Source organism: Ambystoma mexicanum, chromosome 4p, assembly GCF_040938575.1.
Source record: "Ambystoma mexicanum isolate Mex_15411 chromosome 4p, UKY_AmexF1_1, whole genome shotgun sequence".
NCBI lineage: Eukaryota > Metazoa > Chordata > Amphibia > Caudata > Ambystomatidae > Ambystoma > Ambystoma mexicanum.
Genome location: NC_090927.1, coordinates 905,760,486 through 905,785,228, shown reverse-complemented (window position 1 = coordinate 905,785,228; position 24,743 = coordinate 905,760,486). Strand labels below are relative to the sequence as shown.

Below are 24,743 nucleotides of genomic sequence, written 5' to 3'. Positions count from 1 at the left end.
CGCATTCGATGTTGACCAAACCACCGGGAGAGCTCAGAGGGGTGCTCAAGTGCTCCCTGACTTGGCTGTGATCTGGGTGTTGTTATTTTTGCCACGCAGGAGGCTGTGAGAGCATCCCTTGCCTCTACTGCCAGGCTTCGACTGCTGATGCGGTCGCCGTGCCCGGAACGGGCCAAATGGGTCATCTGGGTACTGGGCTCAAGCCTCAGGTCCTGGATATCCTGGACTCCACCCGGGTGAATGCATAGCTCCCCAGAAGGAGGAGTCTGCAAGAGCGCGGCGCTTCTCGCAGGCTTGAGTTAGAGGTCGGTCATAACTATCAGAAACCGGGCAATATTCAGCCGGTATTTCACCCGGGACCCAGGCACGCCACTGCAGCACGCACACAAGGCTGCATCCAGCGGCGTGGGCAACAGCACTCCCTACAACACCTTTTACAGAAATTTGACAGCTTTGACTTGCAGGTCACAAGACTGAGGTACTTTTCTGACATTAATCCACCTTGTACACAAAGAGAGAAATGTGGTACATTGTTACATGATTGTGTTGTTCTCTGTTCTTTTTTATTCTTTATGTTACTTTGCAATCGTCCACATTTGGATGCACATTGGAGTAAGTACATGTTATGTTTGGACTTGCATTATACATTGGAATGTGACCGATTTTCTATGATCTGATACATTGTCATGATTTACTGTTATACAGAGGGCTCAGCCCTGACGAAGGAGTATAACACTCCGAAATGCATTGGCACATTGAGTTATTTAGGCTGCAGCTGGACTCCCCTTCAGTTGAAGAATTAAACTACTCATTTGATTTGAAACATTTTTAGCATTGGACTCTACTTTGACTATCAAAATTTTGGAACTTCTTCTAAAGCTTTTTTTTACTATACTTACTATAATTTGTGAGCGACTGATTAGCTGAGTATTTCATTCAGTTTTCTTCATTTTACAGTTATTTGGGTCCAGGTGTCTCTGGATTTCCATCAGTCAGCTCCTTACAATTAGAAACGACATAACAGCCAAATTGTTACATCCTTTTTTCATTTTAGTGGTGCCCATCTTTCCCCTTTTGAAGAAAACTAAGAAAAAAGACACAAAAAAGTGGTAGGACAAGGACCAGAAGGCCCTGTCCCTCCAAAAGGCATTTCCAACATCACACCCAAGCTGTGAGCAGGTGTCCTTGAGGAGCCACGAAACCTGCTCTGGTGACCGCCCTCTGATCAGCCAGTTGTCCATGTATGGGAATACGTAGATGCCAGATATCCAGAGGTGCATTGCCTCCAAATCCATCAACTTGGAGACTACCCTGGGAGCAGAGGTCAAGCCAAAAGGGAGTACTTTAAACTGGTAATAAGTGTCTCCAATGACAAACCTTCGGAATCAACTGTACTTCTGGCAGATCAGCACAAGAAAATAGGCCTCCTGAAGGTCTAGTGACACCAACCAGTCCTGGGATTGCAGAGTCTGAAGAATCACTCTCAAGGTCACCTTCCTGAACCCGTCCTTCCTCAGGAACCTGTTCAAGGCCCTCAGGTCCAGGAGGGGACAAAGTCCTCTCAATCCACCATTCTCCTCAGATGGCACCTCCTCCACCGCACACTTTATAAATAGGGTTTTTAGTTCCTCGAGTTTTAGTTCTGGCTGTCGAGGTGGTGGTCTCTCCTGGAGTCTTGAAAAAAGGGAGGCAATATTCCAACTTGACCAACTGAAGTAATTTCCTTTCACCTGTCCCAGTACCTGGAGACTCTTCCACCAACCGGAGAAGCATTTGGGGAGACCTCAGAGGCTTCCCCGGCTCTGTTGCCCCAGACTCCTAGGTTGATGAAGACTAGCCTTCTGAGGCCCCTCTACCCCTGCCGGAGTGTGAGAATCTCCTCTGGCCCAATTTGGCTTGGGGTAGCCGAGTCTTCCTCAAGAAAGGGGTAAAGCGTCCACAGACCTGTCCCTGCATTCAAAGAAGAAGGAATGCTTGTCGGGTTGTTGGGCCGCCAGTCCCAGCGACTTTGCCACCAGTTTGGACTCCTTAAATCTTTCCAGGGACTCGTCGGCCTTTGGCCGGAAGAGGTGCTTGCCATCGAAGGCCATCTCTAGGAGCTTGGCCTGTATGTTTGGGGAGAAACCCGAACTTCGGAGGTATGGCACCCCCCGGGATCACGGATGTCCTCATCGACGACATGCCATTTCTATGCAGTCATTCACTAGGTCTACCTATGTCCACAAACCCATCTCGCACAACCCCTTCTGGGAGATGGTCAGCCTCCTCAGAAAGCGTTCTCCAGAGCATGTGGAAGTATTTCACAAACGCGCAGGTGACATTAATGACCTTTAGTGCCAAGTTCCACAAAGTGAACACTTTTTTTCACAAGGGCATCTGTCTTTTTCGACTCCGTCCTAGAGTTCACGGTCGCAGCCTGAATCACCAGTCCTTCGGTGGTTGGATGAGTCATGACCAACGGCAAATCTCCTCTACCCAGCTTGTACTTTTTAGTAAGGTCGCCTTCGAGCACTGGCATTGCCATAGTGGGGCAATTGGGTCAGATATGGCCCCATTGAAGGGCAGTGCTTGGACTGTGGCCCCCGTCAAGAATGTCTGTTAGGTTCAGATCACCTTTTCGACCACTTTTCTATATTGAGCGTTTGGGAGCGTAAACCGATAACCTTTCCATTTCGGTGCTAAGCTAAGTGCCCAACCCACTCATGCCATCCAACCCTGCATCTAGCTCCAAAAGGTCCGACTGGTCGTTTAGGCAAGTCTGGCATGTGGTATAGTTCTGAGCCTGCCAGATGCTCCATCTCAAAAGGGATGGGGCACCTTTCCTAGTCCAAAGTAGTGCTCATCGACCCAATGAACTCTGACCTAGACTCCAGCACATAGTATCAATCCGTCAGCGCCAAATTGGCAGACCTGGTCGATGGGCTCAGCGCTTCAGCCGAAAGCGGCATTGGCACCAGGATCAACTTTGATGCCAATGTAGTTTCATGACGCAACTTCGACACCTTGGAGCTGGAATCATTCGGGCGCATCTGGTGTTGGTGCCGCCAGTGGCATCGAGGCCAAAGCATTAACTTCTGCGGCTTTTTCAAAAGGTTACAGGGGCCTCAATACCTTCAACTCTCTCTTCCTAAATATCTTCCTTCTCGAGCTCTTTGCTCATCCGCCTCCAACTCCCTCAGGGTCAGTCGCTTCTCCAAGCAACTAGTTGGTGGTAGATGTCTTTCTTCGGCTGGTGCCTCCCTCTGGAACAGCCTCCCTGCCTCCCTTAAACTTGAGGAGAACCATCTCCGGTTCCGGAAGCACCTCAAAACCTTTCTCTTTGCTTCTGTTGTTTCTCCTCTCCTCTGCTGACCTCCTGGCTTGAAACGGAACTGCACTGGCTACCTGGACACACTCTGATCTCGGGCCCAGGTCCTTCCCCCACCAGCGTCACACACCTGCACTGCCCACCTGGCAACCCCTGCACTTGGGAACTGTTTCTGTATCCCTACAGTCCCCCTACTAGCCCTTGACACCTGATGCCCGCACTTACCCATGCACTTGCCACATGCTGGCTTTTTATTTACTTATTGTTATCTTTCCCATGTACTGCACTGTCCCTGCCCCCTTCCTATGCACTTGCCCGATCTGAATGACACCTGGCCGTAGGATCGTTGTCCATCCCCCCTTTGTTCCCCTACCTTGCCTTGTCGCGCCTTGAAACACTTGTGTATAGGCGCGTTATAAATGCCATATCAGATCATACAGCATTTGCTGCTTAATCTCTTCCTATTCCACCCCTTAGATGTTCCCCTTTTCTCTTAAGAGTTGGAGTTGTACCTGTGCCTTTTCTTTTTGTGGGGGACTAAAAGTAAGAGTGCTGAGAAACACTGCATGAGCGGGATCTCTTTTTCACCTTTTTATGTTGCCTGCCGTGTCTCTGGAGCCGGCCCTTCAGGGTTGGCACCCGGTGATAGTTTTCAACACAAATGTTGATTTCTAAGGGGGTCTTCCCAGCCCCAGTTTGGCCAAGTGCTGCCAGAAAGCCTCCAGGTTCTTTCACTGACAGAAACCACATTGCTCATTATTGAGATCCACACCAAGACACTATATGCAGATATTGTGCACGACTGATGGACATCTTCGAGTTGCAGTCCCTGCAGGTTTTGCATTTGGAAGGCTTGGGCCTATGACATACTGACGCCGAAGAAATTCAGAAAAGATTTTTGAACCATGTTCTGAAAACAGTGTGTAAAAAATAAAAAATAAATTAAAAAAAAGGTATGGGTCGTAGTGATGCTGTACATATAGCGCCGACATCCGGTCCAAAGCCGAAGAGTTGCACGATCAAGGCATGCAGAGGGCGAGGAGACAATGCTAAGCCGTTCTAAGTCTCTGTTAAATGTTTCAGAGAAGCTGGCGCAGAGAGGATGATCTATCAAGATGAGGCATCTGTGGGAGAATGCAATCCATTGGAAGTGGGGGAAGAACGCACACAGTAGGGGGTAAGTAAATGAGTACTCAAAAGAAGAAAGTTGGGATGTAATGTAGGGGGGTGTTTCAGGTATGGTGCCTTTGGACTCCTGTCTATTCCTGTAGGGACACAAAGGCTAGCACAAGTAATATTTTGGGTGATGCCACCTACGATATCCATTACCTCCCTTTTTAGATTTACATTGACCTACAGTATTGTGTTACAAAATAAATCTTCTGTAACAAATCACTCCTAATTGTAAATTGAGGACTGTTCATGTACCCTCCTCTGTCTTCCTGTGATTTTGAACGGATGCAATATGCTCGACAGTCTTACAATAAACCATTTGGGATAAAGTTGGATTCTATAATTTGGGCCAGCATCACACATGATCTGACCAACATTAGATGTACTGTAACACCTTTTTGAACTGCTTCGATTTTCACAAACACATGGTAAAATTAGTCAAGGGCAAACGCAAGCTGTGAATGTGTCGCTGCTAGAACCCTTCCAGATCAGAGAAACATCCAAACAAAATATTAGTAGTACATTTTATTATTCATGTAAGACGACAAAAGGTGATGCTTAACTTTAGCACAAGTGAAGAAATAAAAACGACGAGTACATTTGTTAGGACACTTCTTAAATTGACAGTTCCTCAATGTCCATCAGACACAAAGGCAAACAGCACAAGGCAATCAGACAGTGTAAAAAACGTGTTTCAATATTAATTACAATGCTTAATACAAAAAACGCATAGAGCATTTATCAGGAAACCATTTTATTACTACTAGGCATGAATTAACTGAACAGTTTCAAGTATTTAAGGACACATTTTTGGTTGAATAAAAACCAAAAAAAAGGAACTTTACAAGCTGACCATTTTTTTCCAAAACAGTTTGCTAAAAACATTTGTCCGTTGCAAAAGTGATCCAATCCCATACAAGAGGTGAAAAGGCTCACTGGTGCTATGAGCAGTGCCAAAAATAACTACTCATACAACTACCAAAATTCTCTCCTCCAAGGCTCGAGGAACACATCAGCTGGGTGTGCAGGCGAGTGGCAGGTACTTGTGAACTGATGAAGGGAATAAATAAACATTTCAAAAAAATGTTTGTCTGTAATCTTTGCATAGTCGCCTGCATAAGAATACGGGAGAAAGGGGCTCAACTGTTTGCTACACCACTGTCTGAATATCAGAAGTTAGTCGAGCAAGTCAATCCTGTTATGTCTTGCACCTGACAGTTACATTCATACTTCTATCCACAGACCAAAAAAAAAAGAAATTAAAAACCCCACCCCCTTTCAACATTCACAGGATTAAAAGTGGCTAGGCGGTTTTCCCTCCATTACTGATGGTCATGCGCAGTGACCAGCTCAAACCACTGTCTGAGGGCATCGCTTAGAGTCTCTGGGAGGGCATTCACATCACGCAGGATTATGTAGAATGGAAAAGGGAACTCGTCCATGTAGGATCGGATTTCTGGCATTTCTCCAGCTTCTCCAAAAACAGGTACTTTAATATCCATTATCGAATCCTGAAAATTAAAACAAACCACAGATTAAACCAAAGCAAAACGTCATGATTTAAATTAAAAAAAAACCACACAAATGGTTACAGAATTCCACTTCTCGGCAGTCGCAATGGAACTATGTGAAGTTGCTCGAACACGTCATCAGGAACACTTGGATAAACCGCTGCATCCTCTCAAACTACAGATAGGTCAACTGCTACTCAGAGTTTCATGGACACACAGATGTTATGCTGTAAAATAACTACCTACAAGGTGACAGACCCTCCAAGGTTTCTTGCACCATTCTAATTCTGCACATTTAGATCATACCATTCCTTAAAATAGACAGTCTAATGTGGTAAGTTTAATGAGGAGCTTGGAAGAGATTTAAGAATCAATACACATTATTTGTTTGTCCAAGTCATTGGGCCTGGATATTGGTTTGTGCAGGCAGAAGGGATGACACCTTCGTTATAATACACACTGTAATGTTGCAACACATATTTAAGGCAAAATCAAATTCTAAATTAAACAATCATTAAATCGGCAGTTGAATAATGAAACGTAAACAGCATCTTCTCGCTACACTCACCCTGGAATTGGGATTGTCGAGAATTACAAAGATGACAAAGATATTGGCATTTCGAGCGGTCTGAACTGCTGCTGTAACTCGCTCTTTACCTTCCAGGAACAGACCTCTTCCATCTGATACAATCAAAAGCAGCTGAGCAGTTTCTAAAAGAAAATTAAAAGAAAGATCAAACAAAAGGTTTACTACTAGAGAAAGCAGTATAGCAGTGTGCACGCCATTGCAGTCCAAGAACAAGCAAGCAGGGGCAAAGACAATATTTGTGGAGTCCACAGTTTATTGCAGTGTACATTTAATGTCATGGATTTGGGCAAGCTGAAGGCATGGGTGATCAAGGGACTACGATTGTGAGAGATATTAGCCTTTGCTTGCTGATTAAATACTTCTAACATTATCAATAACAAGCTGCATTGGCATGATGCTTAAACAGCCCTCGACGGAGGCGCACGACATACTTTCGATCTCTGTGCCACCCAGCAGTGCATCATCAATAATGTGACAACAGATCTTCCAAGCCCCAGTTGTAACCACTAACAATACAGGACTGTCCCACTTTCGGATGGCCCACTTTCTTGTAAGGCCCACGTCGGAAAGGCTACCCCCGTCCAAGCTGTCTCGATCCACATCATCAACACTGCAAAGCAGGAGCTCCTCCAGCTTACAGAACCGCAATATGCTGCATCTACAGCAAGGCAGCTGCTGGAGGTAAGCCATAGGGCTGCACCACCCTCCTACTGCCAAGAAAGCATTTTTTTTTATCATCTGCACTTCGTGCCTCGCAATTACCGGCACGGGCCGTGTTTACTTCCTGCACCCCCTCCTGGACTTATCCACCCTGAATCGGCGCATTGAAGCCCACAACCCGATTTATTGAATATCTGCCATTGGGCTCCACGAGGCAATAGCCATTTAAAGATGGCCGCATAGCCCATTGAGCCTGCAGACCTCTGCCTTTCGGCTGCATGCCCACCTATTGGCTGCTTCGCCCTACAAGTGGTCCAATAGGCGACCGGAGGCGCGAGCCAGGCCACTTTCTTGTAAGGCCCACGTCGGAAAGGCTACCCCCGTCCAAAGGCTACCCCCGTCCAAGCCGGTCCCTGCCATCTGCCAGAAACGCTGCCTCTCCGCACCAAGGTGCAACCTGCTCTCGGATGTCACCTCCTAAGGTACAGTGACTCAAAAGCTCTGCTTCCAATACTAGTGCTTATCAATGCTCAATCATGTGGTTAGGCCATGGTGAGCGCCTCTGCCATGTACATTAAGCATAGCACCCTACTCCCCATGCCACTCTGGAGCGCTCTACCGACTTTTGACACTACATCCTACCCTCACTAGCCATTGTGCTATATTGCATGTGAAATCGAATCTAGCCATTGTGCGACACTGCTTAGGAAATCGAATCTAGGTATTGCCTTGTACTGCTTAGAAAAACGATTCTAGCCTTTGTCCTTTATTGCACAGGAAATCGAATCTAGCCATTGTGTGACACTGCTAAGAAAATCGAATCTAGGTATAGACTTGTACTGCTTAGAACAACGACTCTAGGTATTGTATTTGTTGTACGGCTTATAAAATCTCCTCTAGGTACTGTATTGTGCGGCACTGCTGCCCTTCTGTACCCTGCCATTAGTGCCCTATGCATACCCCTCACTGAATATCCTATCCAGGCATGGCATCTCACGGGCTGCGACCATCTTGTGACCTACCAGAGCCCAGCACTAGTTGCGCCATCGCACTATCCATACTCACTGACACTCCCCACGATCACAATGCCCATTAGCACACCTCCCAATCTCAGCACAGGCAGACATCCTTGCACTCTCCCTGTAACACCTCGCCCAGCCAGCCTCACAGCCCTCTTCATAGCTCTCACTATATTGAGCCCTATGCCTCCCGAAACACACATCTCTCAATGCAAGGCACCCAACTCACCGGCCTTAATATCAAACTATAACTTCACAAAGTCTCAGCCGACCCATCCTTGACACCAGACTGTAACCTCGGACATCGCTCACATCCTAAGGTTTTTCTCTGCTCACCCACACCTATCACAATCAGAAATACCAGATTAGGCACCCGCACCACTCCGCTACTCCACTCTATTGTCAACAAATGCACTGCCCCTTTCTCTCCACCACCCCAACATGCCTCTACACTACCTCCCTCCAAGACCCTCACTCCCACACACCACAACAAGCACACCCCTCCCCCTACTAGCATAAACCAAAACATCAAAGGCGGACAATACCCTCCACTCAAATGCACACTATTGAACGTACGCTCCCTAGCAGCACACGCACTAGAGATAAATGATCTATTAGCTACACAGAATATGGACCTACTATGCATCACCGAAACCTGGCTCAATGATGCCTCCTGCCCAGCCATCGCACTTGCCCTACCCACAGGATACACCATCCACAGGCAAGATAGATCTGATAAGGCGGGAGGTCGCCCTTATCCACAAAGAAGCACTGTACATTAGATTAGCAGACCACAGCACATGGAGTGGAAATGCTGACATCCTATCAGCCAAGCTCTCACTCTCCCCCAATAATCTTAACATCCACATCCTATACAGACTGCCCGGACTACCAGCAGACTTCCAAGAACACCTCTCCCACCGGCTCACTAACAACATTAAAAAATCTTCCAAAATCATTCTACTAGGAGACCTTACCTTAGGTTTCAATGAGCCAAAGGATAAACCCGCCAAAACTCTTGCTAAAGAACTCACAGACTTCGGATTCTCCCAAAAAGTCCTCACCACCACTCACACCAAAGGCCGAACCCTGGACTGGGTCATGGATCACAATTGCGCCATTAACATTATCTCCAACTCCGCCTTGCCTTGGACGGACCACACCTGCATTGAATTCCACATCCCCACCGACCCCATACCTAAAACACAAACCTACGCACCGCCCGCCATAACAAGAAGTTCCAAAAAACTCAATGCAGACAACCTGCGTCCCTACCTCAAAAACCCCCGCCTAGCACCTCCCTTCTCCACGGACCCTAATATACTCTCAGCCATCTTTAATGACACCCTCACAAATGCCATAGACTCCATAGCCCCACTTGAAAGCAAGAAAGCAAAAAAATCATTTCACTGCAACTCCTGGTTCTCGGACAAACTCCAAACCCTCCCAGCACAAAAGCGCCAGGCTCTGAAAAACTGGCAAACGGATCCCAGTGATCTAAATAAGAGCTTATTCAAACAGCTATCCCTCCAATACAAAAAAGCCATCCTTACAGCAAAATCTAAGTCCTTCAATGATAGGATCACTAAGGCCAATTCCCAAGCAAAAGAATTATTCGCAATGTTCAATTAACTAGTCACACCCCCGGCCACCGCCAACGAGATAACTAAAGACAAAGCCTGGTGCGCCAGCATTCAGACCGCTATGCTCAACAAAATAAAACTCCCCAGAATAAAATACAAAACCACTGAAAGGCCCTCCCTAACCTAAAAACCAATCACTCTACACAAGACAAGTGTAACAACTTTATCCACGAGCAATTCGCATTCATAAATGTCACTGAACAGGAGGTCCTTAACCTTATCAAAAAAGCTCAAACCATCTCTATGCAAAGCAGACATCTGCCCTCCTCAAATCATCAAGGAATGTGCTAATGACCTAGCTCCCCTGATTACCGCCTTCATTAACGCATCATTCCAAACAGGAACTGTCCCAAATAATCTCAAGGAAGCCTGGGTGTGGGCCTTTCTAAAAAAAAAAAAAAAAAAAAAAAAAGCTACACTTGACCCAGCACAACTCAACAACTACAGACCGATAACGACAGTCCCATTCCTCCTGAAAATTCTAGACAAAGCAGCTCACAACCAGATCCAATCATACATAGAAGCTAATTCCATACTAGGCAAAAGGCAATCTGGCTTCCAGGCCGGCCATGGAACAGAATCTGCCTTATTAGACCTAAAAAACCAAATCACACAAATCATGGACAAAGGCAAACCGGCCCTGCTCCTCGTCCTCGATCTATCAGCGGCTTTTGACTTGGTTGATCACCAAACACTTACCAAACACCTCACTCGTATAGCCCACTTCTCTAAACAAGCAGCATCATGGATCACCTCCTTCCTCGAAGGAAGGGCCATGAAGGTCTACTCTGGCACAGCAAATGCAGACCCTACTACCATAAACTACAGTGTCCCCCAAGGATCTTGTACAGCCCCTACCCTCTATAACCTCTTCACTAAACCCCTTTTCGACTTACTTGACTCCATCGGTGTGGCATACAGTAACTACGCAAACGACACTCAAGTACTCATACCCCTAACTGGACTCTACCACAAAACGCCACCACCCTCAACAACATCTATGTTACAATCCAAGCATGGATGGCAATTATCGGTCTATGTCTCAACTGAGACAAGACGGAAATTGTCATTCTTGGACTAAAAAACACTATAACGAAGTTAAGCCCCCAATACGCCAACTTCAACATAGACAACTTTTTTGCAAGAGGGTGCCAACATCTGCTCGCAAACCAAAAAGGCAAAGTGAAATACACAACTAAGGGTGCTACTAGTTTCGTATGAGATCAGTCACCAGGCTATGAATTATGTATAGGTTTTAAAAAAGAAATCTGTTTTAGGGTGCCAACAAGCCAACATTTGTGGACCTGCACAGATTTACTACAAAAGTCTAACCAAACTCATTTAGTAATGAGGCTGTGCAGTAAGGAGAGCAGGTGTTTGGTTCAACATACAATTAACATATGAAAGAGATTGTCCACAAAGTTGAGTACAAGAATACACATGTTTATTAGCAGAAGTGCATCCAGTCAAAGTACTAAAACCTAAATAAATCAATATCTACACATTCATAATCACAATTCCCGGGAGGATAGCTCAGGGGCAACACGCTCGACTTGGAGGCAAGACGATGCGGAGCAACACGGGTTCGATCCCCAGGTCCGCGCTTAGAAACATCTGGATATTAAGCGTGTTATTATAATTGGGTGTCCAAAAGGGACACACACTTAAACATTTGCACAGAAAAGAGATGTTATAGAATATTCCACATGCCATATAACCAGTTCATAGCAGCAAAGCTTAAGGAATCCAGACCCTAACCCAAGAACTGGTGTCAACAATGTTCAAGTTAAGTATGTTTTAACTCCTTTGGGGGATCTGCAAAATTTCTTCTAATAATGGGCTCAATGAAGTGTTTTGTTCCTTCACTCCCATGATATTGGAGGACCCCGGGGCTGCCACATACAAGATGAGCAGTTCAAGGGACCCTGTAGAGGGTCCGCAGACACGTCGTTTTAGGTCTCAGGTGCCAGTATGAGGACTCTTCATGATAGTAGGTAGCAGCAGCAGAAGAGCAACCATGTCTAGGCCCTACAGGGAGGATCGTCAGCAAGCATTACAGCAAAGGAGAAATTACTTACCGTAATGTTCTATCCATGGATTCTTCTCCCACAGATTCCTCATCACACAGATATCCCCTTCCAGCTTCAGCTGCTCGAAGAAATTAGACAGGGGCCATAGTGGACTTCGACTTGGCTGTCAATCTCTGATCCGTCTTGACTCAGTGCTTGATTGTCTACTCCGGACGGAACATCGTATATAAATATATATACTGCCCCACTATGCCCCGTACCTCAGTTCCCACCTTTCCCCCGTCACCCCCGAGATCAGCCGCCAGAGAGGAAATCCAGCGGAAAAAAGGAGAGGCCAACTAGCAAACAGAGGATTAGAAAAATAGGTATCCAACTGGGATGAACAGGACTTCATACAAAATTAAATATTTGGGAAAAGAGAGGAATGCGGCTTGCAAGCAAGAAGTAGCATCACCTACACCTCCCATTCTGGAAGAGCAGAAGCCTACCGCCGACACTTTCTGAGCGGGGGATGGATGAGAGATGTGATGAGGAATCTGTGGGAGAAGAATCCATAGAAAGAACATTACAGTAGATCTTTTCTCTTTTAATGAATTGCTTTTCTTCCAGAGATTCCTCATCAGATAGACTCCCAAAGCAGTGGAAAACAATGAAGGCGGGATGAAAGTTTTACAGCAGAAAACTCTGCAACACTGCCCTTCCGAATCAAACATCAGCTCCACGGGAGAAGTCCAGCCTATAATTCTTTGTGAATGTATGGACCCAGGACCAGGTTTGCGGCCCGGCAGATGTCCCTAACTGGTGGTACTCTTTGTAGAGCCGCAGAGGCGGAGACCCCTCTGGTAGTATGGACTCTGGTGCCAGAAGACAATTCTTTGCCTGCGGTATGTTAGCATGCCAAAATACACAATATGATCCATCGCAAAATTGTCTGCTTCGATACAGCTAGGCCTTTTCTTGAAATGGAGTGGGCTGCAAACAGGTCTCTTTTTCTATATTCCGCCGTTCTTGCTACATAGCAGCTCTCTTGGGGTCCAACCGGTGAAGACACTCCTGCTTGGAGGTGTGCAGAAGTGGGTAGGAAACCAGAAGATCTATCGCCTGAGAAAGATGGAATTCTGACACAACCTTAGGCAAGAACCCCGATCTCACTTTAAGAGATAGTTTTTTGCAGAAAAAACAAAGAAATGGTGGTTCGCAACAAAGGGCCTGCAGTTTTCTGACCCGTCTGCCCAATGTGAGGGGAACAAGAATGTAACGGCTCAATAGGAGCTGCTGCCACAAGGAATGTGAGAACCAGGTTCAAATCCCAATCGGGTACAACAAAAGGTAGAAACTTATTTACAAAGCCCTTCAGGAATTGTGACATAACTGGGATTGTGAAGAAAAAGCCTTGATCAGGAGACCTTTTGAACACAGACAAAGCCGCCAAGTATCCTTTGACTATGGTGACCTGAAGAAGCCACACTCCATCACTGTAGTGGTGGGGCAAGAGATGAGGTCAATCTCGCGTTCCCTGCCCACGCCTCAAATCTTCTGCACATGCACAGAGATCTTGGAGATGGCCTGCGTGCAGCCAGCAACACTCCGAGCACCTCCTCAGAGAGGTCCCAGTCATCATCCTCTCAAGAGCCACACATGTAGTTTAAGGGATTCTGGATTTGGGTCGAGCATCCAACCTTTCAACTGGGTTAGGAGATCCGGGCGGTGAGGAAACCAGAAAGGTGGCCAGATGGTCAAGTCCAGAAGGACAGAGTACCATGTCCTCCTTGCACAATCCTGGGCGATCAAGAGCAGGGTTGCTCAAAACCTCCTGAGAACCCATGGAATGACGGAAATCGGAGGGAAGGCGTAGTGGAGATGGAAGAGCCAGTCCAGAAGAGAAACATCCCCTAGCGTGCCGTTCGCTGGAAATTCCCCCAAGCAAAATGGTTTGCACTTCCTGTTAGACTGTGTGGCAAACAGATCCACGGCTGGGGTACCCCAGAGAGAAAATACCTCATCTAGGACTTCCTTGCACTCTTCCTATTTTTTACTTTAATTTTTTTGAGCATTTGTAAGGCGCTTATACAAGTAAATTGTGTTTCAAAGCGCACAATGGGCAACAGGGAGGGGACATGGGAATGAAGAACAAATACAACAATGAAAGATAGAGGCGGACCCACTAGGCCTTGTGAGCATTCAGAACGTGCAAGTGCAGAGGGAGAGAAGGGATGAGGGAATGGGGGCGGGGGTAAGTGCTAGGTGTATGAAGAGGGAAGTGTTAGGGAGTGAGTAGCTGTAAGTGCATAGGTGGCAGGGGTGTTGCTAGGTCTGGAAAAGACCCGGGGCTACGCTGATGTCGGAACTGTCGGGACAGGGGGCTAGCTGGCTTTTTTGGTTGTAGTCGTGAGATTCTATCCGGGGCTACAACCAAAAGACCAGGGGCTATAGCCCTCTTAGCTCACCCACTAGCAACGCCTCTGATAGGTGGAGTGGTCAGCCGCCAAAATAAGTGAAAGCCTGTGGTGACATAGGCCAGTGGGTTCCAAGGCAAAGTGCCGGGAGGGATGGAGGCTGTAGGCAATTGGGTGTCGACGGCCAGGACCTGGGAGGACACATAAGGGCCATGGTCACCAATCTCAGCAACTGTGGAATTTAACAGAGGAGGGAGGAAGGGAAGGAGGAGGTGAAAAGGAAAGTCTTGAGGAGCTACCGGAATTTGAGGAGATCCGGCTCAAGACAAAGGAATGCCATTTCATAGAGGGGAGCGTGCTCAGGAAAGAGATCGGCCACCAGCTAGCGGTTTAGCTAAGTGCTTAAAACTGAGAGTTGGCGCTGGAGGAACGTAAAGATCTGGAGGGAGAGTATTTAGTGAGAGCAAGTTGTAGGTAGCGTGGTCCCCGGCCCCAGACATTCTTGTGGATGATGCAGAGAGATTTGAATTTGATCCTTGCAGGAGCCAGTGGAGAGTTTTTAGGGCTGGAGAGATGCGGTCCCCGGACTTGAGGCAAAGGATAAGTCATGCAGCCCTATTGTGGATTAGCTGGAGGGGTCGTAGAGAAGAAGAGGGTAGATTAAGGAAAAGGCTATTGCAGTAGCCTAGCCTAGAGAGAACCGGAGCTCTAGAGGCATTGAGCTACTGGGGGAAGTTGAGGAAAGGAAGAATTCCTCAGAGGTGGTGGAGTTGAAAGTGTGACTTCTTGGCAAGGTCTTGAATGGGAGGGATGAAGGAAAGAGGAGGCGAAGATGACTCCAAGGTTTCTGGCTTCAGATGAAGTAGAAGGGGGAGAGCCCATAGAAGAGGCCAGAGTAAGAGACAGAAAGAGGGAGCAGCAGTCCCCATAGGAAGGATCTCAGTCTTGCTGGAGTTGAGGCAGAGATCATTGAAGTACACCAGGACTTGTTGACAGATAGGCAGTCGGGAATGATGGAGGAAGTAAGAGGATCAGAGGGAAGTTTGAAGAAGAGATGTGTGTCATCTGCACAACACGAAGTTTGGGGAGAAGGTGTAAATGAGGTGTGCAAGCAAAGCAAGGTAGTTGTTAGACAGGGGGAAAAGTTGGGGCTGTGGGGGATGCCGCAGGTGTAGAAAGAGATGCAGTAGGAAAAAGAGCTCAGAATAACCTGGGACGGACGGTCAAATGAGGAACGAGGTCAGCCAGTCGGATTCCCGCTCCAAGATAACTAGGGTGTCATGGAGTCATTTTATGAGGATGGAGTGGTCGACTGTATCAAATGCAGAGGAGAGATCAAGTAGTACGATAACAGTTGGAGAGTTGGAATCAAGAGATGCAAGCACTTCCTCACAGCTGTTCAAAAGAGCAGTTTGTGCCTCTGGATGCTCGGAATCCAGATTGGTGGTCGTGGAGGCAACCAACTAGTTCAGCGTGCTGAGTCAGTTGGGGGAAGACCAGCTTCTCCAGGAGATTCCCAAGGAAGAGGGTGATAGATATGGGGTGGTAGTTGGCTGGACACTTCGAGTCCGCAGAAGGTTTTTTCAGAAGAGGGCACACAAGGGAGTGCTTGAGGGAGCAGGAGAAAGATCCAGTAGCAAAATAGTGGTTGTAGAAATCAGCGAGTGCAGGGGCAAGGAAGCCAAAATTGTCCTTGGTGGTTCTGTACGAGCAGGGGGAAAATTATGAGTTACTCACCATGGTGACTCCATAGTCCCCTTTCCCCCATACTGCATGGGCGTCCCTACCAGGGGACGGGAGACAACCTTTTTCACCAGAAAAAACCTTCTTCCCCTTTAAATTTCAAGGCGTGCAAGGGTGCGGCCCGGAAGCATGCGCTGCCCTGACTCTGCCCACCGGCACCACACCCCGGTCCCCATAGACGCATCAACAATAGATTAACATTGCCTAATGACACCAGTTTTATTAGGGGGGAGGCTGGTGGGACGTATGGAGGAAAAGGTACTAAGGACTAAGAGTACGTTAGTCACTACGGTGAGTAACTTATAATTTCTCTTACATCCCATTCCCTTTCCTGCATGGGCAATTACAATTGAGTTTAGCCCCAGGGTGGAGAGGAGACCCTCCTTAAGCAATTCTAAAAACCACCTGTCCGAATGCCGCGTCTGACCTAGAACTGGCATTCAAACAGTAGTGCTTGCAGAAAGCCAAAGGGATGGCCCATGGGGCCGCCCTGCTTATTACTTGCCAGGGGACATGCCGCTGGAAAAAGATGGCTGCTGCCTAGGCTCTGACCGCATGGGTGTGCATGTTGGCCGGCAGTGGCTTGTGCTGTCCCTCGTAAGCTTCTTTGATGGCCGAGACCATCCAACGGGCTATGGAGGCCTTAGAGGCCTGATACCCCGGTCTTGATCTGCCGAAGGTGCCAAAAAGTGCGTACGACTTGCAGAAGCCATTGGTCCTGTCCAACTAGAATTTCAGGGCACGCCTGACATCCAGGCAGTGCAGAACTCTCTGTGCCGCGTCTTTGGGCTCAGCAAAAAACATAGGTAACACTATTTCTTCGTTCTGATGGAAGGCACCTTGGGCAAGAATGCTGGGTGTGTCTGCAGGACTACTTCATCCTTGTGAAACGTAGCATATGGCTCTGAGGCGACCAGCGCCTGGATTTCAATGATTCTATGAGCCGAGGTGAGGCTGACTAGCAATGCCGTCTTAATGGTGACCAGCCTGATGTCCGCGGACACCATTGGTTCAAATGGTTTGTGCGCAAGGGCACCCAGAACTATGTCGAGGTCCCACACGGGGTGTGGCCTCTTGATGGGCGGGTAGAGTCTGGTGAGTCCCGTCAAATGTTTGACGGACGGGTTGGAAGAGGAAAAAATCTCCTCCTCCGAATTCCTGTAAGCCCCAATGGCTGCCAAATAAGTGCTGCAAGTGTCTACCTGCATTCCTGAGTGGGCGAGGTGTGCTGAGAAGGAGAGCACGTCGTCCAAGGTACATGCAAGGGGGTTGCTACCCTTAAAGTTGACTTGCTCCTGGCGCCCTGTATGATCTCTAGGTCAGCCTTGGAAAGGCTGTGGTGAGCTAGAGTGACCTGTTCAGGAACCACGCTGTGCGGGCTAGTTTCTGAGGCGCGGGGTGGATGACCCTACCCCCCTGCTGCACCAGAAGATGTGCTGGACCTGTGGGAAGGCGAATGGGGTGGCTTCTCTGAGAGGCTGAACAGCTCCGAGAACCCTCGATTGGCCGGCCACCACATTGTTATTAGAATGATGCTGAGGTGGCGAGATTCCTTGGTCTTGCATATCACCCTGTGTATTAGTGGTGTGGGAGGGAAGGTGTATTCTGTCATTCCGTTCCACTGAATCTGGAATGCATCGCCCAGGGAGCCTGAGGTCTACCTGGGGTGTCCCCATTTGTAGAAGATTTCCTGCAGAACTAGGTCGTTCAACCACCACTCGTAGTTGTCTGCTCCCAATCTGCTGAGCCTGTCTGCCTCCAGGTTAGATTCACCTGCATGCGGACAGCCGTGATGTAGATGTTGTTCTCCAGGGCCCATTCCCACATGCTGACTGCGAGCCTGCACAGTGGGGGTGGGGGGATATGGTACCTCCCTGCTTGTTGATGTAGAACATGCTGGTCGAGTTGTCTGAATGAGGAGGACTTTGCCCTTGATAACCGGAAAGAAGGCTCAGAGCGCCAGCTAGATGGCCTTCAGTTCCAGCCAATTGATATAGTACTCCTGCCGGGTCCAGGTGCCATGGAGGGTGACCCCCGCAACCGCTGAGAGAGGAGTCTGTGGTGATGGTGACCTGCGGGGTAGGCTGCCGGAAGGGCTTGCCCAGCCAAAGGTTGCAGTCCCTGGACCACCACGTGAGGTGTTACTCTCACCTGTTATCCATGGGGACGCCACCCAGCCCTGGTTGGATGATTTGCACTCTCGAACCCCACCCCGGTCCCTTGGTAAGGCCTCTGGTTAAAGATGGGTCTGCAATATAGGAGAGCTGGATTCAATACCAGATTGTCTTTATGTTTTCCCAACTCCCTTGGCCTCAACTCCTTCCTCCCCCTTGGGCCTTCTCCTTACCTTAATATTGTAAAAAGTGGATTCTCCGTCCTGCTCCTCGTGGCAGGAGCACGTAGATGGTGGGTGAAGGTTGGGGGGTTTATGGGGCAAGCAGCGACCAAGTTACTTCACTGGTGCAAGCCCCACTGTGGAAATCCAGGCCTGCTGCGACTCCGTAGGTTTGCTGCTTTACAGTCTTTATATGCAGTTCTTATGTTCCTCTTAGTCCGAATAATAATGGCTTGCTTCTTTCCTTTTAGGTATGGAAAGGTATTTTGGTGTTGTCATGCAGTTTGAAGATGAGCATGGGCCGGTAGGCGAAAGCGCGGTGTGGTGTGCTAGATGCGGTCCGGTGAGTAATGCGCAATGTGCGGCGCTGTTTCGCCTTTATATTGCTAACCTGAGTCTTTTCTCTCCTTGCAGGTTGCGATGATACTGACCAGGAGATGACTACCCAGGTAAGGATTGTGTGGCTTTCTTCATTCGGGAGGAAACGCGAGTAAACGCTTACTAATACTGTCTTTCTTTCTCCTCTTTTCAGGTTATGGTATTCCAGGATGCATTCAGTGCCGGATGATGGAGTTCGTACCTTCAGTTTCGTAGTGTTCTTTCTCTCTCTGCAGGTCCTTGGTTTCAGGTAAGCTGGCATCAAAGAACTGGACACAGTGAGCGTTATGCTGCCCACAGCAGAATAACGCAAAGCATGTTCTGCTGTTTGGGTGTGGTTTAAATAGTCTCAGGTAAAGTAGCCCAGGTAAAATATTCCCAGGCCTGCTACACCCAAAAGACTAGACCGCATAGCTCAGTTCCTGGTAACTGAGCTATGTGTGTGCCTCCATGTTGGCTGAACCCCCCCCTCCTCCCTCAAGTTAAATAGTCCCAAGTAAATAGTCCCATTCTAATGTTGGTCTTCATGATGGTTATGAGCCAAATGAGGTTTTAAGGCCTTTGACCTGGCCCTAACTGGAAGGCTGACTTTCCAGTGAGGGCCAGGGGCAAGGATCATGACAGAGGTCCGGGAGAAGTGCTGGAGGAATGTTGATCATCTCTGAGAGCCTCGCTCCTGGTTCCAAGAGGCTGCAAAGTGCAGCTGTAGCCTCCTCATCCTGAGTCTCGTGTGGGGGACGGCAAGAGGACTGCTACCATGGGCCCCAGTAGGTGTTGGTACCACCAGGCCGAGGCCACTTCTCTGCTGAGGAAGTGCGCAGTGGCCCTCTTGAGGGCGGCGATCTTGTCCTTCAAGAGAAAAACTCCCGGAGCATGTGTCCCAAATGAGATACACGAAGGTCAGTCTCTGTGTGGGCTGCAGCTGCGACTTCTTGAGGTTGAGTGAAAAACCCAGCTCATGCAGTGTGTTCATAAGAGCGTGGCAAGTATGGTGCACAGCTTCCAGGGATGTCGCCCTGACGAGCCAGTAGTTGAGGTACGGGTAGATGTGGCGGCCCTGCGACCTGAGGAGGGCCTCCACTGTGTTCATCAGCCTGGTAAAGACCCTGGGGGCCGAGTTGAGGCCAAAAGGAAGCACCTTGTATTGGAAATGGTAGCCCATGATCCTGAATCGTAGAAAAGAACGATGAGGCTGCCAGATCGGGACGTGTAGGTACGCGTCCTTCAAATCAAGGGAGCACATTCAGTCTCCCTTGCCCAATGTCTCACCTATCAAAGCTGGCGTAAACATCTTGAATATTTGTAGAGGTAGGGAGAGGTTGAGGGTGGAAAGGTCCAGCACAACTCTCTGGCCCGCCTGGTTTTTTTTCTGAATGGCGAAAATCCTGGAGTAAAAGCCCAAGCCTTGTTTGGAGGCTGGGACTTCCTCCACGGCCTGGCTCTTGACGAGCGACCGGATCTCCGCCAAAAGATTTGCTGTCCCAACCTGTGGGAGTGGAGGAGAGGAGAGAGCAGAGGCTGGGATAGGGAGGCGGTACCCCGTGGAGACTACAGAGAGGATTCAGGGGTCAGCGAAATTCTGGCACCAGAAATGTGCATGGAGAGCAAGCCTTCCCCCCCACTGGAGACACATGACCCGGAGAAGCGTGTCATGCCTTCTTTCCCTCTGAGGCTATTGGGGAGGAGGGGGACTGGAAAAAGCTGTTACTCCCCCCCCCCCCGCCACCCCCTTCACACTTTGTTTGCGCCGATGCTGAGTCGGCGAACGGTCAAGCTGCCTGGACCTCCGCTCTTGGAAGCCGCGGAACCCTCTGTATGTACGCCCCTTGTCCGAGCGCTACTGTGACTGCGCGTACGTCTTGGGCGTGGTCTTTATCAGGATGGATAAAGACTTGGACGTTTGTGAGCTGCTTTTCTTTTTGTCCAGCTCCTGGTCCATTGTGGAGTGGAAGAGGTTGCCCCCTTCGAACAGAAGATCTAAGATCCGTTCCTGGACATCCGGATGGAATTTCGTAGCACGGAGCCAGGCCGTTCTTCTCATGTCTTTGGCAATGCAGATGGGACGGCCAGAGGTGTCAATGTGGGCCACAGTGGACTCTATTTTGTCCTGCGCCACCATTGTGGCCTCTGCCAATCCCGCTGTGAATCGTGATTGGCTGTGCCGGAAGCTCTAGGAGGAAATCCACAATTTCCCGCCAGAGCCTCTGGTTAACGGCTGCCAGCATGGCATCTGTGTTGGCTTGACAAAGGTACAAGGACTTGTTGGAATACAGCTTCTTCCTGTACACCTCCAAGATCATCTCCTCCTTGCCTAGCAGTGCCGCGGAGTAAGAGGCCGACTGAGGCTTGGAGTATAGTGATGCTGCAGCAATCACCGTAGAGTGTGGCTGAGGGTGGGCCGATAGCAAGAGTGTATCCCCCTCCATCTGCCTGTACTTGGCGTACAGGCATCGATTGACTGACTGGACCGAGTGGGGCTTGAGCCAGCCCTTTTTGGCCAAGGCAACTACGTCCTTCTGCATCTGGATCCCCGTTCTCGCCGTGGGATGTAGCATGAGGAATTCGGCGAGGACCCCCTGTAAAAACTGGAAGGGGGTGTTTGTACTCCTGCTCTCTATATGGCAGAGGAGAGGCACAGAGGACCCTAGCCAAGATTCTCTATTTGGTAAACGTGGGTGAGCAATCAAGGACTAGCTCTCAGGAGGTGATGCAGGCTAGTTCTAAAGTACAGTGTAGTCCCCAAGCACCCACACAGGAATGTCCACACACTATGTTAGTGAAAGCACACTTCTTTATATAAATAAGGTTTCTATTATATACACAATCACAATAACACTTTGTGTTCAAGTTAATCTAAAATGGCAAATATCTACAGTTTCTATGTGGTGCCACAAATATACTTTGATTCCTTTAAAATGCATCAACTGTACTCAGTTCAAATGTCATACAAATCAGTTAATAAAGTGAACCAACAATAGACCTAGGAGGAAAGCAGGTTGGTTAAAATAGGCAGAATGCTGGGCCCCTACCACTAGGCACAGTTCTGTATGATGATCCCACCACCTGGGCAACCTGTAAATAAAGATATAATACACGCCCAGTCCATATATTGTTTCTATGAGTCTTATTTCCTTCTAAAATAGTTCTACCACACCAATGTACCTGGTATAGCAGAGTTTGACGTCGGGTCATTGACGGATCCTTCTTGAGTTGCTCCCTTTAAGGCAGGAGCCACGGATCATTGAGATCCCTCGAAGAAATAGTTAACGACGTCAAGGCAGCAGCTTTGGTCCTGGCGGTCTGTGGGGATGAGGCATGCGGTGCATCTCAAAGAGGATTGTTCGTTGCCGCAAAGAGTTTATGAAGAACTTTGGCCAAGCAAGGGTGTCAAGTCGTCCGGCGTCTCTGCGGTCTTCGGGTGGAGGGAAACTCACCAGCGATGCTCCTCGGCACGGCTTTGACTTTCTCCGGCGGGACAATCGGTCGACGGTGCAGGCGAGATCGTCCTTGGAATCAAAGTGTCTTAATCAGCTGGAGCGTTGAGGCTCCGGTCGTCGGTGGTTCAGCGCCAATGGGTACCTGTTTCGGGGCAACACAGCTTTGACGGACTCCAGTGGTTATGGTAAAGCTGCGAACCCCGGTCGATGACGGTGGATGGCTGTGCCGTGCTTCACTCCATTCTCCTCTGCGGTCCCCGTCTCCGGTTGGCAGCCTGTCGAGCGTCTGACCTCCAGTAAGCTTCGGCGAAGGTTAGCGGTGCACGACGGACTCTCGTAGCTCGGGAAGAGGTCTCCTAGCCAGGTCCTCTCTTGTATCAGTTTCGGCGGCACAGCAGCTTTCGGATTGCGGTGAAGGTAAAAGCAGTAAACCACCTTCTTCGGGCTCGGCTTCGAGATTAAGCATCAGTTTCAACTTCAGCTTCTGAACGATTTCTAGCAGTGAGAGGCCTCCAGATATACTGTTTGGACTCTCATTCATTCTGCTGGGTTACACTCAGGCAACCAATCACTCAGAAGGGTATTCAGCAGGCAGGCAGCCAATCGGGCTCATAGGGCATTCAGGCCATTCTCCTCCCTCTCAGACACTCGCAACGAGGAATGTGTATTGTGACAAGTACCCAGCCATTCAGCACTCCACACTGCATTCATACCAGTTTCTGTCAGGGCTGTCTCGGTCTTTGTGTCACATACCAGAAACTAGACACCCATGACAAGAAGTGCATATTGGTCACACTCTCCATTCACCCAGGTCACACCCACAGGGTGTACCCACAACATACAGTCACTGGGAAGGCTCCAGCCAGTCTGGCCTGGACTTCCCTACAATACCATATATAGCACTTCCACCCAACAGCCAGGCATGGGGGGCAAGGGACAGAGGCAGGGCTTCTCAGGACTTTGGGAAAAACAAGGTGACAGGCAACTGAAAGCAAGAGGCCACAGGGGCCATCTTGTTTCCTATCAGGAATCAACTGATTCCAATGGCAGGGGCTGGGTATCCCAAAATGGAGGATACTCAGAGCGCCTGTCAAATTCAGCATGGAGCTGCCACCAGCCCATACCCTGCTCTGTGGGCCGCACACAGGTGCCCAAAAACATACACTAGGGGCACAGGGTTGTACCATCACCGATGGGTGCCATAAGGATATCCCAAGGGTCTGTACACCAAACCAAAAATAGGAAGAGCTACACTGGCAGGAGTCCCACATGAGTCCCACATGGACTCCTGGACAGAAAACAATACAGAACACATTTGGAAAAGGACTACAGGACAAGAACAGGGAGGCCCTGTCCCTCCAATACATTTCCAGCATTACACACCCTCAGACGGTTGCTCGATTTCGGGTTGAGGAAGGCCTAGGTACTCAGCCAACCCCACAAGATGTTCATGGAAGGTCTCTGCTGATGACGGTGTGTCGGGGTCCTCCACATTTGTGTCCACCTGAGGGTCTGGTTGGTCTGGCACCTTTGGAGGGGTGCTGGGTGCTGAAGGCTGAGGTGTGGAGAACGGAGCCGGAGGCTGGTACGGAACTGCCTGCACAATCGATGTGGGGGCCGGAGCGGTTGGCAGAGGCTGTACAGGGGCCAGGGGCGCCTGTGACGCCGGAGCCACTGGCCGGAGCACGTCCCTGCTGGTGTTCCTGAGGATGACCCCCATCCAAGGAGATTTCATGAACCCGAGGAACCGTTCAAAGAACCTGTCGTCGCAGGCCAGAGTGGTGGTAGGCGATATTGACGGTGTAGCAAGCGCCTGCTGGAGCCCTTGCGTTCCCTGCCCATATGGGCGCAGCGGGAACCTGCCTTGCGCTAAGGAAGTGTAAGCTGTAGGCCACATACCTGGTTGACACCAGTCCCACCTTGACACACATTCCTCCACCTTCTGCCTTCCTTGGAGCGTTGTCGGCAGGATGTCTTGATTTTCTAGCGCAGCGGCCATTTTGTCGAGCTGCCTTCCACGTGCCTGCGTCGTGTTGCTCGGCTCACTGGTCCCTGTCCCGTACAGGACTCGAGTGTGGATCATGGGGCCTACCCTGTTCCTCAGGGCAAGGCCTGGTAGGTGTTTTGCCTTCAGCGGATCTGCCGGTAGAACTGCGTATAGGCGCCCCCTCAGACATGCTGCCGGTACTAGGATGTAGCCCCTCGGGTGAAGACCCGGTAAAAGGACCTTTCGGTCCCTCAGCACTGTCACCGGGAGGATCCACTGACCCCCCTCGGCCTGTAGCTGATTCAGCCTTGGTACTTGTGAAGGTACGAGTACCTGGGCGGTCCCTCCCGCTCGGGCAAGTCCTTGTAAAGGAGTCTCCATAGCAGGGTGCAATGGAAAAGAGCGGCCATACCTTGGGCCTGGATCGACGGTAGACAAAGTCCTTTGGAGGCGATCTCTGGAAGACCTTACAAGCTTGCCAGCCGTGGTCTGGGCCAAGGCACCGTAGGCAGAGGGCGTGGGGGTCTTTAGTCGG

The 24,743-nt window shown here is 49.2% G+C and overlaps 1 protein-coding gene across 3 annotated transcripts in view; it reads right to left on the bottom strand.

Annotated features, from left to right (window-relative positions):
* Positions 1 to 4,990: 4,990 nt before the first annotated feature.
* Positions 4,991 to 24,743, bottom strand: part of MDN1 (midasin AAA ATPase 1) — a 2,688,524-nt gene continuing 2,668,771 nt past the window's right edge. For all 3 annotated transcript variants that reach the window (XM_069606482.1, XM_069606484.1, XM_069606483.1), the window contains exons 101-102: positions 6,560 to 6,702; positions 4,991 to 5,991 (exon numbers count right to left, since the gene is read on the bottom strand). In XM_069606482.1, coding sequence (XP_069462583.1) covers positions 5,803 to 5,991; positions 6,560 to 6,702 — 332 coding nt within the window. In that variant the 3' untranslated portion in view covers positions 4,991 to 5,802. The remainder of the gene's footprint in view (positions 5,992 to 6,559; positions 6,703 to 24,743) is intronic.